The sequence below is a fragment of the Larimichthys crocea genome, chromosome XV (assembly GCF_000972845.2).
Source record: "Larimichthys crocea isolate SSNF chromosome XV, L_crocea_2.0, whole genome shotgun sequence".
Lineage (NCBI taxonomy): Eukaryota > Metazoa > Chordata > Actinopteri > Sciaenidae > Larimichthys > Larimichthys crocea.
The window spans coordinates 9728246-9749319 of NC_040025.1; the positions used below are offsets into that span (position 1 = coordinate 9728246).

General features: G+C 42.8%; 1 protein-coding gene across 3 annotated transcripts; it reads right to left on the bottom strand.

The window, feature by feature from the left end:
* Window positions 1–703: 703 nt before the first annotated feature.
* On the bottom strand, window positions 704–19301 carry kdm5bb (lysine demethylase 5Bb). Of its 3 annotated transcripts, XM_010732064.3 has the most exons (29): window positions 18855–19301; window positions 17221–17298; window positions 16712–16834; window positions 16449–16619; window positions 15966–16022; window positions 15153–15311; window positions 14934–15027; window positions 14583–14701; window positions 13905–13955; window positions 13518–13676; window positions 13267–13386; window positions 13019–13177; window positions 12223–12404; window positions 11918–12080; window positions 11665–11784; window positions 10233–10427; window positions 9890–10071; window positions 9607–9731; window positions 7815–7965; window positions 7558–7672; window positions 6321–6676; window positions 5499–5637; window positions 5228–5407; window positions 4270–4431; window positions 3689–4174; window positions 3513–3597; window positions 3220–3422; window positions 2895–3134; window positions 704–1787 (listed from the first exon to the last, which is right to left on the bottom strand). In XM_010732064.3, exons 1-29 carry the CDS (start codon window positions 19005–19007, stop codon window positions 1650–1652), a joined length of 4665 nt encoding a protein of 1554 aa, XP_010730366.2. In that variant the 5' UTR covers window positions 19008–19301; the 3' UTR covers window positions 704–1649. The 3 variants fall into 3 exon arrangements, with proteins under 3 accessions (XP_010730366.2, XP_010730368.2, XP_010730367.2); XM_010732066.3 differs by lacking the exon at window positions 15966–16022; XM_010732065.3 differs by lacking the exon at window positions 13905–13955.
* Window positions 19302–21074: the final 1773 nt, after the last annotated feature.

Sequence of the window (21074 nt, forward strand, 5' to 3'; positions counted from 1 at the left end):
CTGAGAGGCCTCGCCCTGTGTTATATAGCTGACTTGTAAGTGCTCTATGTCCCCTCTTGCTCCCTCAGATCCTTACATACGTCATAATTTGCAGTTTGGGCTCCAAGCAAGGCGGCAACCTCTGTGTCCATGAAGTGGAGCCAGTGCTCCAAGACTGTAAGAAGATCAGGACCGCAAACTCTGTATCGTCTTTTAAAATTAAAAATGCACTTCTATAAAACGACCTTTAGTTGATCTTTTTATGTTCCATGTCGCATTTTATTCAATCTTTTATTGATTTATTGCTTTAAACTTATGATTTGTTTTATTGTGAAGGACTTTGTAACTGAAAGGTGCTATATAAATAAAGTTTATTATTAATAAGTGTTGAGTTTTAGCTGTTAAAATATATATACACAGATTTTTATTTTATTTTGAAGTGAGTGGAAACACAGTTTGGAGACCTTGCAGTCTTCAGAAGAAGCTGTTAATTCTTGTTATCCATCACACTGAGCTTGAAGCCTTTGTTCCGCCTCAGTCTATTATCTATTAACACCCACTGGAAGAAATCAAAGTCTCTACCAGGAATTAATTTCTCCCCTTTATGATCAACTTAATTGGGGTAGAAGTGCACGACACATCAGGATTAAACGTGCTAAACTCTGAGTGGTGCACGAGGACATCTAGTGGTTTCTTTCTTGTGTTTCAAGTGAAAGGACGAGACTTCTCCATAGAACAAAAGGGCTTTATTCCACAATATAAACTTGTAACATCTTCAGCTACCCAGAGTCCTTCCTACAGTATCCTCTGCCGGGGTTTTACATGCTGTGTGTGTGTGTGTGTGTGTGTGGAGTTTACACATCAGCTGGTGTCCTGCTCCACCATCCATCAGCCACTCCACAGCTGTAATCCACCCCAAACCTTTGTGTAGCCTTCTGTACATCACACCATCGCTAAAGCACCAACACAACTCAGCGGAGATCAAGCCATTAAAGTCAATTCAGACAAAAATTATTGCTCAGATAAATAAACCTATTCTACAAAAAAAAAAAGAGGAATAATTATATTAAGATGCATGTATTAAACACTGGATTTAAAGAAACAAATTGTCTTTTTTTTTTTTATTATTTATTCATTTTTTTTTAATTAAGGGGGGGATAGTGGATGAAAACCTCGACTTCTGCCCCCTTAGCTCTGGTTTAACATGCAAGGAGGTCCCAGAGAAGATAATATTAACCTTCGATTCACCGTCTTTACTGGGTGCATCATGTTGTAAGACTCCTTTGCGTCGGTGTAATGGAATCCCATGCAGCACACTTCACATCCTGATTTTTTTTTTTGTTTGTTTTGTTTTTTTTTTTCATTTAGACGACCACAAACAATTCATAAGAAGAAAGAAATATATATATAGATAGAATATAATATAAATATTATATTATTATATATATATATATATGTAAAAATACAAAAAAAAATAACTAAACATTATAGTTCTGGACAACAAGTCAAAGAGGAGATAGCACCGTTGTTACAAAAGGGTCGGACAGACGGGACAGGGAGGTGACGGCGGGGTACAGGATCAGTGACACATCCAGACTGGGTGGCTCCAACAAAACGGACCGACGACGACGACTTCCTTCAGAAAAAAGAAAAAAAAAAACCCTTCTTCTTCATTTTCTCGCGTGTCCATCGCTCAGTGTACACCTGACACAAATGTAGTCCTCCTTCTCCGCCATCTCGGCCGTAACGCCAACGCAGACCTGGTGGAACCACTGGTTACAGCTGCCGTCACACTGGACCCAATCCACCTGCAGGAGAGCACACACACACACACACACACACGAGTGAACTTTAAGCTGGAATAAATTAAACAAGCTGTCACTTTTCCAGTTAATATATATATATTTTTTACACATCCAGCAGTTACGGAGCGACATTATGATTCATTCAGAGTCGTGTTTGTGGTCGTCTGCTGAACGTAAAATCGATATTGATCTAGCTCTGTTTTTGCTCTCCACCGACTCCTGAGGGAAACATCCGTCACTTTAGCTTCTAAATGCTTCACAACGTTCACCAGCTGGTCGCTCACATGAACAGTATGAATACGGACGGCGTGTCTGTGACGTCGACCCACGGGCTTCTGAAGAGCGGCGGCTATGGCCGCGGTCATCTCGGTGTAAACATTTTTATTTCGTATGCAGTTTTTGCAGCTTCTGCATCGGCTTCACTTTACAACCACAGACCACAGACTGTCAAAAGTCAGAATTTTTTTTGGGTTGCAAAGACCGAGGATCTTGATTATTTCCCCAGCGTGCACCTGGTGGAAATTTACAAGAAGAAAAACCGTTGAACAATGGAGCAGAAAACAAAAGCAGCTTTTGTCCACAGCTCTCTCCTTGTGTGTTTGCATTTCGGGGGCTGCAGCACATTTTTTTGGGCGGACACGACACAAAGAGGGACTCTCGCTCACTGCACAACAATTTCTCCTCCTTTTCAAGAATCCAAGAGAACCGAGGCTTCACGTTTGTGTTAGCGAGCACAAGTAAACACGTGTGCTTCCTGATGGCGAAAGAGAGAGCGCACCTATTGGCACTGTTCACGTGAACGTAGCTCATGTTTGATTTTAGTGGATTTAGACTTAAGTCTAGTCCCTCTTTTTTGTTCCCATGAAACCAGAGAAACACAAAGAAGATTTCCATCTGATTGATGAGCTCATACAGCTGAAGAATCATAATCGGATCTATCGTGTTCCTGCCAGCGTTCCTTGAGTCAGCTGGACGCTGCTCTTCAAACATGGCGATGCAGCAGGAGGTGGTTTGTCTTTTATGTTTGTGTCTAAATGTCTAAATGTAGAACTCTTTCTCTGCTGCTCAAATCAATTCATTTTGCTCAGTTTGACGGATGTTTTTTCTCACCTCGTCTCCTTCTGGCATCTGACACCTCTCCGCCGGACACACGGCCATTTCCTCATCGGAGTCGTCGGACTGAGAGAAATCGGAGCGCGGAGACGACGAGTTTTGCCTGCGCTGCAGGTTCTTCTTATTCATCTTCTGTCGTTTGTGAGAGTGCTTTTTGTCCTTCCCCCTGCGCTCCGTGTCTGAACCTTCCCTCTCCAGATGCCGCTTTGTTTTCTTCTCGGAGCCGTGGACGCCATCCTGAAAATAAAAAAACAAATTAAAGCTGATACTGAAGCGGAGGAGTTCTTTATTCGTCAGTTCATTTGGTGGCGAGAGTTTGTACCTGGTTCAGTGGCAGATTGTTTCCCTGAGAGTTTAACTGCATGTCGAAGTCTGTGGACTCGTCCTGCGGTGGCGACATGCATCTGTCTGTGTGCTGACTGTTGGCTCTGTCCAATAAAACGTGGTAGACGGTCTGGACCTCCGGCAGAGAAACCTGCAGCAGGAGCCCCTCCACCATCAGCTCCTCCAGATCCCGACTCAAGCCTGTCACACAGAAGACGACCCAGAACATGAACACTAATAATCTATAATGAACGACAGAAACAGGTTTCTTCAGAATGAGACGACACTGACCCTGCAGCGGGATGCATCTCTGCTCGGTGTAGAAGACCGTCTGAGCATGGCTTGTCCTATTCCACTCCGGAGTCAAACAAGGAGCCTGTATCCAAAACATCAAATCCAAACTTAACAAATGCAAGTAAAACTTTCGGAGCTGCTACAAACGGAGGCACAAGGAGCTGAAGAGTGACCTGAGTGTTGTTCTGAGCTTCGTTGCTCCCTGATGCCCAGCGCGTTAAGGTGGGAGGAGTTCCCGGTCTCTCTTCCAATTCCGGCAGGTTACAAGACTGTGAAATGTCCTGCGCTCGCTGCTGCCAGTTTACTGTCCTCTCAACCAGATATTGCAGCGCGTCGCCCTCCGGCAGGCGAACCCCTATGTGCCGCAGAGACGCGAGCAGAGAGAGGACTTTGTTCAATGGGGGCTTTTCTGATCGCTGGCACTGCGGACAGAGCCACGGCTGTGTTTCGCTGGAGTCCGACGGGTCTCTGACGCACACGCTGTGGAAGGCGTCCCGGCAGAGTTCACACTGTAGCATCGCGCCCATGGGCGCCTTCTGACAGACGCACACCCTCAGGTCCATGCAGTCCGCTGTGGGAAGGAGCTTCGACTCATTTGCTGCCCTGAGATTAGAGAAAGCCTCCATCTCCCTCACCCGCAGCTCCTCCAGAGTTGCCATCTGGTGGATGAAACATAGACTGAGTCAGAACATCTGATAATGAGTGTTTCAATAATCCCGTCATCGGCCTCTGTGTCTTTGTGGGGAGCACTTACTGCAGAGGTAGAGTCCTTGGTGTCTGAAAGCGCTTTCTCCACGTCGCTGAGAGTGTTGAGCCTCTGTGTTTTCTTCTTGTTGCTTTTGGGCGATTCTTTCCCTTTCTTCGCCTTCCTCTTTGGAGAGCCGACGTTTCCAACTTCACATCTTGGACACAGGACCTGCGATGAATAAAACAGGTTCAGAGGAGTAAAGACCACCAGCTCCGTTATCTTAAAGGTTACATTCAGACAGGATCCGGCTCTGCATTGAGAAGCCAGAACACAACAGGTAGAGTATCAGAGTTTAGTGTGGAGGAGTTTGAGCAGTCTGAGCGTCTCCTTTGTGGACTGCGTTTTTCTAAAAGTTGGATCCAGTTTAACCTCTCCACAGCAGTTCGCTGCATTTTTTGGCAGACACCCCTGTGGCCCACGCCACCACCACCAAAACAAACTACCCTTCACTCAAAAACCTGTTCTCGCTGGATCCTCTCTGAATGTACGCTTACATTTTATATTTGCCTGAGCAGCTTACATGTGTGAAATTCACCTGTAACATACAGAAATGTTTGTATTTAATACTTTGTTTTAAGACTTTGTGGCTCTCTTTGAAATATTTTTCTGCGTCTTTTTGTGCAACAAAGAAACAAGTCTTGTAATCACAGCTCATCAATAAAGCTCACTGACCTTTAAAATAAGTAATCACAGACAGGTTGTAGTCTTAAAACAGCGCTCTGACGCCGTGTTTGTTACCACGCCTAAATGAGCTGCAAATGTGCGCTCGATATTCTCGTAAAAAAACAAGAAAAATGTTGGCATTAGTGGCAGCTGAGGACCACATGCTCGGCCTCAAACCTTTAAAGTGGATGGTAAAAACTTAATGTAATCAGATCCAGTGAACATGCGGAGTAAATGACCTGAACCCCCGAGGCCTCAACCGCTTATTATTCATTTAAAAATTTTAATTTGTCGGTTTTACCTCGAGTAAAGTCAGGGTTGAGTCTTTCTGAAGAAAAGTTGTAGCTGCAGACTCTTTCCATTCTTGCACTTCCACCATCAAAGACTCCAGCCTGTCCAACGGCTCCAGGTGGACTTGGATGGCTTGTCCTCGCAGCACCATGTCAGAGAGGCTGTCCATCATCGGTACGCCACCACTGGCCTGAAAAAAAAAAAAAAAGGCAGGTTATCTCAGTTTAAAAAAATCAACCAACGGGAGAGAGCAAGACATGAAACGTGAGGTGTGTCCTCACCTGAAGCTCCTCGGCTTCCTGAAGCCACTCTCTGGCTTTCCTGATGGTGTCTTTCAGGAGGAGACAGTTCGGGAGGTAAGCGGGGATGCCGGACGCCTTCTCAGCAGCCGCGCTGAGAGTCTCTATGGAGTGTGGCGGTCTGTGGTGGGCAGCGAAACACAAAATGATGCACTGCAGGCGACAAACTTGGGACACAATAACTCACTATGACGAGAACTGTCATGGCATTTTCTTCCAACATCTTTGCAGGAAATGATTTCCTCCAACCAACACTTTGAAAACATCGTGGACACCTAGAGCTACTTTAAAAAAAAATCAAGACTCTCTACATGGAAAACACTAGAAAATACAATTAAAATCATATTTTTAGTACAGTGAAACCCAAAATTCAAAGCTGCGGTAATTTAAGCATGGTGAAGGAACATAACATTTCTGAAGAATGTAGAAATTTAAAAGCCCTGGCTTGAAATTAGTTTTTCTGACGATGGAGAGAAGAGATGCACATTCCTGACAGCCATGCCATTAAAGCCTTTGAAGCACTAGTGACAGTTAATACTGAACAGCACTGAGTACCAATGGAATGAGGGCAGAACTAAATATGATGCTCACTTTTTGTTGGTCTTGTTGAATATTCTAGCAGCAGCATTTTGCACTAGCTGTAATTAAAATGAAGCATAATCAGGAGCACTGACGTCATATTACATTATTCACTTACAATCAGTGCAAACACCTCGACACAAAGTTACAGCTACGTTTTTGTTTTTTTTCCTCCCCCACCCTGTCGTTTAGACGCTAACACGGATCAGGCGGCGGCGCCCTCACCTGGCTTTAAGGAGACTGCTCGCTTTGTCCTCCCAGTGCTCGGACATGGTGAGCAGCTCCTGCAGGCGCGCCATGGCTTTCTCCACGGACGGATGAGGTGCCAGGCCGACGCCCTGGTCAATGAGCCTCCTCATGGTCTCCAGAGTTAAGGAGGCGGGCTGAGCGCTGGCCTGCTGCACCCCCTCCAGCCAGCGTGCCTGCTCCAGCCTCACTCGGAGGCGGGGCAGCTCGGGCAGCTCCACGTCGAAGTCGAAGCTGACGTCCAACAGGCTCTGGATCTCGGCGACGCTCGGGACTTCGTCTGCCAGGACTTTCTCGCTGTGCTGCTGGAAGTCTTCGATGCGATTCAAGAGCTCCTGAAGAAAGAAATCAAACATGCAGGGAGTCAAAATGAAAGCACACAACAAACTGTGTAGCTGTTTTAGGCCAGGCAGTATGGATTAACACTAGAACCTCCATGGGGAGTCAGTCGTAAAAACATCATTTCTTGAAGCAGTAACCTTTGAAGTATCGATTAAATATAGCTCTCTGTAGCTGGTATGGCATATGTGCTCATCAAAAGATGTTTAGCAATGCTCGTTGCTAGGCAACAGGGCAGGTGGTGACTGTTGGTTTCTATGACAATGGCTGAAGGTATAAACGATCTTCTTTTTAATCCGCATCCCTCATAACTCACAAGATGATTATTAAACCCATTTCGGGAAAAGTCGTGAACAGAGAGGAGTTTTATTTTGAAAGAGTATTTTGCAATCTTTCAAGTCTGTCTTGAAACAACCCGTCCTGGTTCAGGTGCCCGTAGGAACCCTGAAACAGGTTTCAAGCTTCAGCAGTCTGACTTTGCCAAATCAAAAACATACTTTCCAGCGTTTGTGTTTTTAAATATCAAATTCTCTTGTTATTTTTTTTTAAATATTACTGAAGTGGCATTTTACTTGCGGCTAAAACTGGAGTCTTAACTGAGACATGAAGCTGACCTTTGCAGCAGAGCTTGCAGCCATTCGCACGTTTTTCTTTCCTCTTCTATTCATGGTACAATTACAGAAAATAACGCTGCTTTTGTTTTGTCAACATTGTTGAGGATTACCTCCACCTCGTTTGAATAAACTTGACTGGACAGGTTTGGGCTGTGCAGAAACTCTGATTAAAAACATATACATGAATAAAACTTCTCCGTGTCTGAACTGAATCTAAATTAACGTGTTGAAATCACAGGATGTGTTCCTCCTCGGCAGCTTACCTTTAACTTGGGTGCTTGAGGGAGGCTGCAGGAGAGGTTGTACAGCTGCCTCACGAATGAACTCAGCTCCTCCACTGTCAGCTGGCTGCATGATTTCCCACTACCACACCGATACCTAGGAGAGAGAGCGTCCAATGAATTAAAGAGCTGAAGCCCATTAAGGAAACTAAAACCATTTCCTGACCGGAGGAAACGCGTAAGGAAATGTGAAGACAGCTAATCTTTAAACCTGATGAAGTAGAGTGTATTAATCCTACCTGGTCTGCCTCTTTCCGTTTAATAGCTGCTGTGCCACCGAGGCGCACTTCTCTGCGTCCTGTGTGACCAGACGTAGCCGACGGAGCAGGTCGTTGTCGGGGAACAGCCTGGTCTCGGACTCAGCGAGGAGGGAGCGAAACACTGGCAGGCCTGAGGAGAGAATATCAGGTTAAGCACAGTCTGGAACATAATGAAACATTCACAGTTTAAATCAGCATCTGTTTGTGTTTAATCACTTCTGGCCACGGCGATTATGTCGTTTGTGAGCGCAGTAAATCCAACGTGCTTATAACTTACATTACAAACTATCACTTTGCTATTCATGGAAGTGGCGCAGAGTTTTTCTGCCTTCCAGGGCTGATTATTTCCAGTTCATTTTAGCACTCACACGGCTAATCCTCATAAAACACGAGACTTTTAACAGTGTTAGATGGCAGAGTGATGTGTGAATCCTTCCTGGTGGTTCAGATGCCTGCAAACTATTACATTTCATAAGATATGATGCTTGGAAACTCAACGGGGAAGACAAATAATTATCAGACACAGATGACGTTCATGATTCAGATCCTGTTAGACATCTGTCATAAATCTGTCTGTGAAAGTAATTGTTGACCTCAGGGCATAACATGAGAAATACATGACACTTCAACATGAAAATGTCAGTTGTGTTTTACATTTAACGCTTCTATCCAAAGCAACTCACAGATAAGGAAACCATAAAATGTGTTAGTGCAGCAATAAGTACTGTGGCAGTTAGGGATAGATTTATCATCATCCAGATATTGGTAGTGTTGGAGAGGAGGACCTCTCTGAAGAGCTGGAGGTCCTCAGGAGGTTTTTGAAGGTAGAGAGAGACGCCCCTGATCTGGCAGGAACTGGTAGGATGTTCCACTAACGAGAAAAGTTTGGATTGATCTGAGCGTACGGATGGCAGAGCCAGACGTCATTCATTGGAGGAGGTTACATATGTCTGTGTGAGGACATTCAACTCCTGCACGGACTACCGCTTTGTAGTCAGCATTAGGGATTTGAAATTAATATTGGCTGCTACAGGTCGATGAGCAGCGGGGTAACGTGACCTTTTGGGTTTATTGAAGACCAGGCGCAACATCACATTCTCATGGGGTTTCAATGTGCAGGCTGGGAGGCCCGTCGGGACGGCGTGACAGTAATCGAGTCGTGAGATGACCACAGCCTGTATCAGGAGTTGGGTAGCGTGTTGAGTCAGGTAAGGCCTGGTTTGTCTTATGTTGTAAAGTGCGAAGTGGCACGGCCGTGCAACCGAGGCAACGTGATCAGAGAAGGCTAGTTTGTCATCGATCATGACAAACATCAAGTTTGTCGCTACCCTGCTCAGGCCGAGAGATAGAGCCAATTTTGTGTCAGACAATGTCAATGTCAAATACCAAAATGAGGACCTCTGATGATTAATGATTACACCACTCCACCTACACGACTATTTCAGTTTGAGTGTATACACTGCAGAAAATGGAGCTGAAGCAAGCAGAGTGAGCCAGGAAAAGGGAGAAGAGAGGGACACTGCTGTTATATCACCGGCCTCTGGAGACCTCAAACTTTACAATCCACAGAAAGTGTTTTTGCTGCCACGACTGGGACGTTTTGGAGCTGCTGTTCGAGTCAGCGATGCAGTGGATGAACTATAAGAACAACGCACAAAGAACAGCAGACAAAGTTGTTCATCCCTCCCAGCTACAATGTTTTGGTGATTGTGTTTACCACTGGTGTGGTTCTTTAATGTTTTGTTGTTCTTATTTGCTCTCGCTTGTTTACCTTTCTTCTTTTCCAGTTTGGCCTCTAGAGTCTCTGTCACGAGGGAGGCCCAGTCATCATACAGCTCTGCTCGCTGCTTCACAGCAGTCATCATGGGGTACAGGTCGTCCAGTGTGTATCTGAAACTGCAGACGCAGATAACACACTTAATTTATGAAGGCCCACTTAAAAAGCCCACAAATCGAATGTTCAGTGATGAAATACGTCTCAGAGTTCCAGTGTTCTCTGATCTCTGTGTACAACGTGTGTTTACTGTGTCTGAATCAGCTCCACGGGGACTCACTTCAGTGTGTAGTTGGCGACAGGGCACGAGCAGAGATCGTTGATATGGTGTAGACAGACCAGCACTCCCAGGCTGCAGGGACAGGTGACGGCAGACAGGTAGCAGGTGGTTTTGCACTTGGCACACTGCCGCTCGTCATCCTGGAGGTGATCGTATTTTGCCTCGATGCAATGCAACACCCCCTGAAGGTGTGGGACAACAACAAAGGCGTTAAAAGCAAACTCAAGTCGAGCAACGCCGCGGGTGTGTTTGCTTCAATGAACACTCAAACACTGTGTTTAATTACTGTAAAGGTAACACATTATTATATGGTGCTACAACATGACACTGAGCACCGTCCTACCATTTTCTTTATTTTCTCCCTCAGCTGCTGCTCTTCTCGGATCATGGCCACCATGTCCTTATGGACAGCGGATGCCAGAACCACATCGAGAGTGTCTGCTTTCGAGGCCATGTTGCACACCATCTCATCGTGGGAGAACACATTGTACCGGTGCAGCATACGATAGTGATCGACACACTGCCTGCCGAGGGGCATCTGGAGTTATGGAGAGGAAAGAAATAAGTTGTAAAGGACAGTTCACGGTGTGTCAAAACCCACTGAATATGAATCTTCGGCAACATTCAGACACAATCTGGTGCTGTGGGGAATCGCAGCAGGAGAGTGTGACAGCGTGTGGGGGCTCTGCTGGGAGTGTGTCGATTTGTGTTGAACGTAACCGCTGTGAAACAATCTTTTTATTACGCTGATTAACCGGCTTTATCGAGGCTGGCGCTCGCTCACTCTCAATTACTGTCTATGTCTCTCGACCACTGTTAGCTCTCTCTCGCTCTATTTTGTAGCATAAATTGTGAGCCACAGACAGATTTAGAAGCTGGGTTCATGAAATAAACAAAGCCAGAACACAACAGGTAGAGTATCAGAGTTTCAGAGACATTTGAGGCGGAGTGTGGAGGTTTGACAGATCCGAGCATCTGATTGACGGCTGCGGTTTGATATCAGGTTCCGTTTTTTCCAAAAGTTGGATCCAGCTCAACTTCTCTGCTTTTTTCCTCCGCTGCCTAAACGCACCACCCCAAATTAAATGACTGGAAAAACCTGCGATTTGCCAGATCCTGTCTGAATGCAGCCTGATTATTTGATAGCTCATTCTTCTTTTCTCTTCTTTTTTGTTTCTTTTTACATTTTTTATTTGGAATCACATATTGTCAGCACTTTGATAATATTTCAAGAATGAAAATATAAACAGAACACGGGGTGTGTCCGTTTAATAACAGGAAGGTTCAAAAAAGAAATAAATTGTATAAAGTTAAACAAAGGAAGGTCGTTTAGGGGCGATATACATTTTCCACTTTTCATTTCAAAGATTCTATAAATAATATCGCACTGTTCATCTATAGACCGGCTGCTCTTCTTTCTTTGTAACTGCTTTTCTAGCAGCTACACTCAGTTTTGCATTTGTAGATGTTAAATATAATTGTTTCTTCTTTTGAGTTCAGATCTCACTGGTTTCAGCGTCTCAAATATTTTCTAGTTGTCTTTGTCTTTTTTGATAGTCAACACCAAATTTAAATACCAATGCATTACCCAAAAAACACAAACCCACATTAGTTTTGTGATAGTTGGCCACCAGTGATCATTATTACTTATTACTTGTTTCTTGGTATAATACCATTATAAAATCATTAAAAATGAAAACAGAGTTCTCTATGTTTTAAAAATGCTGCCATTTGATTGAGGAGGTATTTTATATACTTTGCTTTTAGGTACGTACCCAGTCCACAGTGCAGAAGTTGACCGCCTCAGCGAAGTTGAAGCCCTGATTGAAGCCGCTGTGGTAAGCTCTCGGAAACGTGATGACAAACTCTCCAGCGCACTGGTTTGTTCTGTAAATCTGAAGGACGGCAGATACAAAAGATGATTTATGCGGCTGTTACAAAGACCAGCTGCTCATTCATAAAGATGTCAGCTGCAAATTATAGACAGAAAACATCGGCGCATCTGAGTGGAGCTACATAAATACGTACTGGGACTCCGTGGGCCATCAGGGTGTTGGGGTTCATGATGGTGACCAGCTGGTGCAGCAGGTCAGGCTGAGACTCAAACAGCTCCGGGGCCAGTTTCCTCATCACCTCCTCCAGCTGTTCTGCTGCAAAACCAGGAGCTCCATACCAGGTTTTAGGTTCCCCCCTTAAAGTGAACAAGACAAACACAAGATCTCGCTTGAAATAAAACAAAAATAACAAAGTCTAGACCTGATGTTTATCTCCACAAGCCTTTATAAATAATCTTTTTTGCTCTCATCAAAAGAAAGTGGAAAGAGGTGAAGTACCAGTGCAGGTAGTTGATGGAGTAGCTCCAGTGATCCTCGATGTGCCAGCAGAAAGAGGAGAAGCACATGCCGACATAAAGCCACGGCAGCGTCATCCCGCAGATGTCAGCCGTCACGTGAGTCAGTACAGACGGGTTCATCATGGCCAGGTTGTTCAGGTTCCAGCCACACTGAAGATATTTCTACAAGACAGACAAGACACAGAGTGTTAAAACACTGAAATCTACATTAGACTGATAGAGACAGATATATCCGCCTCACAAGGATAAGTTTAGGACTTTTAAATACCTAATGGAACCCAATTTAATACCTGTTAAATGATTATACCATAGAAGTTTGATGGAAAACCAGTAGGGATGATGTAGCCTCAAATTATTGATGATTATTTCACTTTTTTTTAATACTTCCAAGAGGTTAATAACAAGAATTCATCATGATATACTAAATTAAATTAATGCAACCTGGACCTGGATAAGTGGATGCAAGGATTAACCAATTAAAAGTGATTATTTCTTATAAGTTGAGCAACCTTTTGCTAAAATGAGACGATGAGCTCGCTAGCTGCTGTAGCTAACAGCAGTGGCAGTGCTTGCTACAGATCTGCTGACGCTCACTAAAACTCCACAAAAAAAGGATTAAACTGCTTCCTGCAGCACAATCCACAGCTGCAATAATCCCACTTTTAATTTAAAGGTGTGTCACCGTCTCCTGACCGCCCACAACTGATGCAAACACATTAAAAACAAGACCCTGCAGATGCTCTAACCACATTTTTAAGGCTTTGTGTTGGGCGCACCTCGTCAGCAGGCGACACCTTGAATCTTCCATTCGGGATGGGGAATCCGCTCCCGAACTCCTTTGAGGCGATATCGGCTCCGTATTCTACGGTGACGTCCTCTTCAATGGCTCCCACCAAACGCCAGAACTCTTTCTCCACCAGCTCTGTGGGTACCATCTGTAATAAATAAAAAGGCATTCAGATTTAAAATACACACAGGCAACAGAAGAATGACAGATTTATTTTGAAACCCCTTTTCCACTTACATGAACCGGCATGTTGAAGTAATCAGATTTGAATGCATCAGCCATTTGGCCAAATGCACGCAGGGAATAATCTCTGTACGCCTGTTCAAAGCCGAACGCCTCATGAGGTTTGCTGCATTCCTGTGGGTAAGATGTAAAAATAAAAGAAGCATTGAGTAGCAGACAGGCTTGTTGTTTCGATAGCTTTCACAGCTCATTTACCCAAGAGACAATTTGCATCACGTTAAGCGGACTTTGCGGTTTATCCTCACCTGAGCCAGACACTTGGGGCACCTCCAGTCTCCTTTGGGGACGTCATGCAGAGGAGGGATCAGGCAGAAGGTGTGGTAGCTGTCGTCACAGCCGTCACACAGCAACAGACGGTCTTCTTCACCCCCACTGCCGCACACCAGACACACAACCAGATCCACCTGAAGAACAAAAGGAGGAGTCCGCTTCAGTTCGAGAGTCACGATGGCTGATAAAAGCAGGAATGAAAAGAACAAACTAGAATGCAAGCAAAGTAAATGTTGTCTGACGTAAGGCCCCATTTACACTTGTCATTTCAAGTGTCTCAGATCTGAACCGAATCCACATGAGATTTAAGACACTTCCATTTACACTTAGTCACATGTATGCTTCTCTTTTGGCCAGATCACCTTGTATTTGATCGTATTTGTAGAAATCCCTGGAGCCGTTTTTCCTTGTTGCTTTAATGAGACAGAGAACAAACAGCTAATTTTAGTGTAAAGTTTGCGTAACTTTAGCCGGTGTTAGCACAAGGACAGAGGAGACAGAACATGGATGCATTGAAGAACATGGTTACACTTCGGGAGGAGGAAAGATTGCATACGAGTCTTGGAGAGAAAGATGCTTTTACACCTTTTTAACATCTAACTATCTTCTGAAACCATCTCAGTCTTGAACGCTTCAGATTTCTATTCCTATGCCCAATATGATGAAACTGTAAGTGGGGCCTAAATTTCTAAATTTTGTTGGGCATAATGATTCTTTCTGGGTTTTATATTGGTTCAAAACTAAATGTTCACACATATTTCTTCCACTTTTTCACTCCTATAAATATTTCTTTCATTATTTTTATCTTTTCTGCAGTTATATATATACACACTGGAAGACCACAAACTGCATTAGCAGACGCTAAAGTGGTTCCAATAAACAAACTTTAAACAAAAGGACACATTTTACAGCACAAGTTAAGTGATCAAAGCTGAGCTCAGACTTCCGATGATGCATTAAACTGACTAGCTTATTAATTTTTGATCAAAACATTTTACGTCTCGTGCAGGTGCGTCTCATACAAAGACGTTTATACTTACTGGACTCGGAGGAACAGGAAGGATGAATTTCTTGTACCGTGACTTGGTTTTTTCAACTTCAATTACTGGTTCTTTAATTTCAGCTGGTTCCTGTTTGACCGGGATGGGAATCTCTTTTTCTACAAGACAACGGGAAACATTACCAACATCGTTACACAAGATACACTTATCTGCGCCCACAGGAGGAGTTACAGTTGTTGAAAAATACATTAATGAGCCTGAATTTCTACCTAGAACTACATTATAGTGTATTATAAACCATTTATGAAACGTATTAAATGCTGCTGAACAGGGAAAGTTCACATAAAAGTGCTGTAAATGTCTCCAGTGTTAATATTTTAAGAGCCTGACCTGGTTCTTGCTTGGCGACAAAAGAGCCCATCCTCCGCCTCAGGTTCGGCTTGCTCTCGCCGGGCTCACCTGGTTCTGTCTTCACACAGAATGCCTACAGAAAAAGAGAAAGACGTGAAACTATTAATAAAACTACAAAAAATCACGACGTGAGTGTGGAAATATGTGGTGAATAGAGAAGAGTGAAGGTGTGTGTAGCGCTCTCCAACAACAACCCACCTCGCACTTCATGCGTTTGGCTCTGCGAGCGCTGGGGCAGGCGTCCGGCGTCTGGCACGACTGCCTCTGAGCCTGGTCCTGCAGCAGCTTGTGCTCCTTGGTTTCCATGCTCTCCATGCTTCCTGTTTTCTCCAGCGGCTGGACCGGCTTCTGAACACACTGGAGGAAGATAGCATGACAGTTAAAAACCACAGCGCGGCATAGTGAAAGAGCACTTGTGTACCTAACTGGTAATACCTGTATTCTCAAACGTGTGAGTCTAAAACAGGAAGTGTGAAAGTACCGCAGCCTACATTCTAAAGATTTGGGCCTCACATATGATAATTACTTCTGTTTATCAGCTGTAATAAAAAGAATAAATATAGGACAAACTGTGACAATCATTAGGAAGTATCAGAAGCTATCAAACTCGGTTGAAAGACAGTGAGACTTTATCAAAGTCAGCGTAGTTTCAACAGGCAGAGGATAAACGAGGCCATGAGAAGGATGTGGTTAGTTACAGTTTGTCAGCTCAAACAGGGAGCTCAGAAAAAGGAGGAACATGCTGAATTAGAAGACATAAAGTGTTCAGATGATAATTATAAGTCAGTTGGTAGTTTAATAAACACATAAGCAGCATTTTTAAATAAAAAACTGTATATTTAATTTGTCCCTAGATACGCGTCATGTGTATATTGAGCTGTGGAGGGGAGGATTGCTGTTTGAGGCGATCGTTTCGCTGTAAAACGGGTGTTTGAAGAAGTGTTAATACGCTGAAGATAACTTTGTGCATGTTGTTAATTGTAAGTCTTCTAAACCTTGACACAAACATACCTTTTCAAGTTCAGGATCAGCCTCCAAACGCATCAGTTTGGAAGCTGCCTCTTGTGCCTGAGGCAAGAAAGAGCTCAGGTAATTAAACAATTTACAGTGACCTGTCCAGTAGGTCACACACAGTACCAATCCAATACTTTGGATAAGCTCTCAGACAACAGAGTTAACTACTCCAAAGAGACAGAAAAGTACGGTAAAATAACAAAACAAACAGCATAGATAGAAGTTGCAGCTCGACACACAGCATGCACATCCTAATAATGTCTTTAAATAATCCATATTCCTTTTTTAATCTATGATTGGACTCGTTTCGTCTTGTAGCAGCATAATAAACGTGTAATTACACTTTGTAGCGTTCAAAAATTGGCTGCATGGTTAAACATTATTAGGAATTTTTTTTAGAGATAAACCACACACGGTTGTATTTGTGCGCATCATCGGGAACAAGATGTGCTGTCACAATGATGCATGTGTCCAACTCACCAGCAGGTTCGCTCCGCTCTGAAACAGACTGTAGGGATAAAGTATTTTCTCATAATGCCCTCGCAGGTGTGAGCCGACAGCTTTGCCAGGGGCGAAGCCCATATGTAGTGCAATCTTGGTCCATCTCCTGTCCCGACAGACAATGTCAAAGCCACCCTCATCTGCTACCAGCTGCAACCACAGGGGAGTAAACGGTGTGAGGAAAAAGCAACATTTTAAATACATAGGAACATAAATAATTAGCAGTGAGGTCAATTATCCACCTTATGTAGCTTATATAAATCCAGAATCTTCCGCTCCACGTGAGGAATCTTCAGGGCACATCCCTGCAAATCCCAAAATTTGGCAATCTGGTCCAAGAAGTTGAGCTTAACTCTGGTCTGTGCCTGTGAAAAAAAAAAATACAACAATCAGCTACAAGAAAATTAAAATTCAAGGACACAATGAGTTCAAGGCATTAAATACAGGGTCCAAAAATAATACCAAGAACACAGGGTGGCGCGTCCTATTGTTTAATATAAATAAATAAATCACACAGCTTCATTATTTCAATTGGATTAAATATCTATCATGTGGTTTAATTTTTTGCTTTGTTACAAGAGGAGATCAGGAGGCATTAATAACATTATTGTTCTTTGTTATTAATAGCACAGCTGCACGGGGCCCGGTAATTACATTGCTGGGGTAAAAAAACGTAATAATTACACGTGCGGAGACACACGCAAGGACGTAGTCAAATAATTAATGATATAATCCGAGTGACAAAACTCACCTCGAGCTCATTGAGCCTCTGGATCCGAGGGACAAAGTGAAGTTTGTCAACATCGCAAGCGAACGGAGGCTGCCAACCCTAAAGAACACACACACACGGTAGCACATGAAGGTCATCGTAACACGTATTCATTTAACACTTCTTCTTATTATTATTGTAATGCTTGCGTTGAGAAGTCGTGTTACCAAGTCTATTTGTTTTTGCCTTTTCAAGATGGCTCCCCTTGTGACTATTGTTTTTCACAGCATGGACACAAATGTTGAGCTGTATTCATATTCTTCACCCATGGGATCCATCTAAAGTTAAACATGGCACACTTAAAGGAGGCGTGCGAGTACTCGATTTCATATTTTCAAACCCTTGACTTTCGCAGGAAAAACAAGGGCCTGGAAGAACACAGTGATCCCTTTTTTTACACTTCATAACTCCTCAAATTCAATACGTGTGTCGGCTTAGCACACACAATAACAATCACCTATTATACAAAAACAACAAGAGACCCCCCTTCTCTCTCTCTCTCTTACACACACACACAAGTTCTCTTGTTTTAAAAAGTCAAGTGAGCCCAACAACATCCACCCCCCAACTGGCACACAAAATGGCCAGATGGAAGACTCACTCACCAGCCCAGCTTTACCACAAAGCCAACATGGAGGACAACACCCTGCAACACACACACACACACACACACAGGCTCACACATGAAACAGTGGCTCATCTTCAGGAAACTTGCACATTATTATAATAATAATAATAATAATAGTGACAACACAGTTGCTGTGATGTTGTGTTAGAGCACCACAAAAAAGTTGTTTTTTAAAAAAAAAAAAAGCAATAACACTTTGTCTTTTAAATAAAGTGAGCTTCCACCTTTAGGGAAGATATTTATATGACATTATTAACATTAATATGTTGAATCTTCTACATGTATATTGCTCACAAACTGGCAGTTGACCGTGAAGTGATGACACTCAAGTACACACACAGAGAGAGAGTGACCCAACAACTGCATCATGATGCTCTCCTAGCTATAATTAAAACATCAACCGCATGACTTTTACATTAAAATATTTTAAAAATACAATAATATTAATAATGAGTGCTCACATTAATGTGTAACTCACGGTTTATAAATCGTATCTACGCGGCCGGGGTGGCTTCCGCATAGCCAGCTAATGTCAAAGCTTGAATTATGACAGGTTGAGTTTGAGCCGTTAGTGCTAAAAAAAAAAAAAAAAAGCTAAAGTGGCTCAATGACCAGCAGCGAGAGAGGCTTTGTTGACACACGATGAACCCACTTTTTAAAAAAAAAATAATAAAAAAAATTAAAAACACACGACTAAAATATAACGCGAGACGAGTCAAAGTCGATTAAAACACGATAAATAACCTCCCTCTGCTTAAATACGTGAGCTATATAAAAAAAAAAGAAAAAAAAAAAAGCTAGCCGCACAAGAGCAGCACAAAGAATGAACATAGCCGCTGTTATCCGCCATGTTGAGCAGTCCCTTTAAATCCCAACCGCCGTGGGTTCCATCTCCAACCGCCGTCTTCTTCCAACGGGCGATTCAAACCTGCTTTAAAACAAAACAAATAAAAAAAAAGACTCGTTTGATTTAATTAATCGCACTCACCGGCGGAGGTCGGACTTTGCAAATGCCAGTTTTTTCAGCGATGGGACGGATCTTGTTGATGAAAGCGAACGGGTCTTTAAATTCTTCCCAGCTTGGCTCGAAGACCGGGCACTCCGGAGGAGGCTTGAACTCGTCCGGCCGAGGCTGGCTCATCGTTTCAGGGGCAGACCCGGCGGCGGTGGCGGTGTCGGCGGCGGCGGCGTCGGACCGGAGGGGAGGAGGAGGAGGGGGGGGTGAATTTAAAAGTATCGGCGTGTTGCGGTTGTTTTTTTTTTTGTTGTTGTTGTTTTTTTTTTTTTTTTTTTTTTTATTTAAAAAATCTTCCCCCACACGTTTGTTCACCGTCAGACTCGGTGGCAGTCAGTCGAGAAGAGAGGAGGCAGCTTACACACATACAGCCCTGCTGCACACACACACACACACACACACACACATCCATGCACAGTGAGGAGAATGTTCCAAGGCAGTGAGCACGTCCGCTCAAAAAACTAGACACCGCACAGTTCTTATTAATGCGTGTGTCATATCACGTTCAATGCTACGCGCACTTCTTAATGAGTAACCACGGCTGAACGCGGTTCAGATTTTTTGCACATATTATGGTGCAATAAATCAGTTATTAAAAGTTTAAAGACATTATATTCTCATTTTTAATTTAATTTTTAAATTTAACACAGCCACAAACACACACACATTTAAGGTTAGCCTAATTTACTGCAGATTCAAGGAGATATTAAACCACAGCCAAATTAATACCTGAAACTGATGTTTATATAATAATAATAATAATAAAATAATAATAATATAAGTAATAAATTATATTATATTATTAGGGCGGCAGTAGCTCAGTCCATATAAAGACTTGGCTTGGGAACTGGAGGGTGGCCGGTTCAAGTCCCGCATGAACCAGAAGGTGGACTGGAGAGGTGCCAGTTCACCTCCTGGTGCCCTTGAGCAAGGCACCTCAGGGAGGCTGCCCATCACTCCACCATCTCTCTCCAAATGTGCATGTCTGTGCCCTTGTACTGCATGTGACTGGGTTAAAATGCATGTAAAAAAAAAACAAAATAGTGAAAAAAGAATTTCCCCATGGAGGGATTAATAAAGTATCCCTCATCATCTTCATTAGCTAGAAAGCCCTACAACAACTATTAATGATATTTTAATGATAAACCACACCATTTAAAGGCTTAAAGGATACAATTTGAAATATTATATGTTTGCTAAAGGCTCAAATATATTCATATTTAAAGTGTAGGCGATTATAATGTGTGTACCCTAAAATCTTGGTAAGACATCCACTTCCTAATGAGTAAGGACAGCTCATATTTTTGTTCATATTATGGTGCAATAAACCAGTTATTAAAAGTTTAAGAACATTATATTGTTATGTTATCTTTTTTTTTTAAGCAAACATACCATTTAAGGTTGGATTTAGCCCAATTGGTGTTTAAATGTGCAACCACACAGATACAGCCAAATTATGATCTGAAACTGATGTTATAAATATAATTAACCCTTAGGCTACTCTAGTGGAAAGCTTTACAACAACACTTAATGATGTTTTAACAGTAAACCACACTATTTAAAGGCTTTAATGACGCAAATTTAAATATTATATGCTTACTTAAGACTCAAACATGTCCATATCTTAAGTAGGATTAAGTATAGGCGGTTATGGTGTAATGTTGGTAAGACATGCACAGCTATTAATTGCAATAACGTGACAAATAATCGCGTTATAAAGAGATAATAAGTTATAATCTGTGGCACAAATCTCTTCTTTGTAGACTTGTCCTGTGTTTACACTTGCGCGGATGAATACGTTCAGGTGACACCTTCACGGCTGCCGGAACTCGTTGTTTAAATAGGCAGTCAGTGGAGTTTGCGTGGATGTTTCCTCATGAAGGTTTTATAACATCTGCTGCTGCTGCACAAGCTCAGGCTGCTTCAATGCAAAAACTTTAACAAACTCCTGTTTTTCTTTTGGAGCCAGCTCAAGTAACCAGAAGAGTTTTATTGTGGCTGTTGTGAAAGTTGGAAGCTCATAATCTTCTTATGTTAGAGATGATTTATCACTTAAAGGTCCAGTGTGTCAGATTTAGAGGCCTCTATTTACAGAAAAATTAAATATAATATTCATAACTATGTTTTTATTAGTATATAATCACCTGAAAATTAGACATATTTTGTTACCTTTAATATCTAAGCAGACGCTTA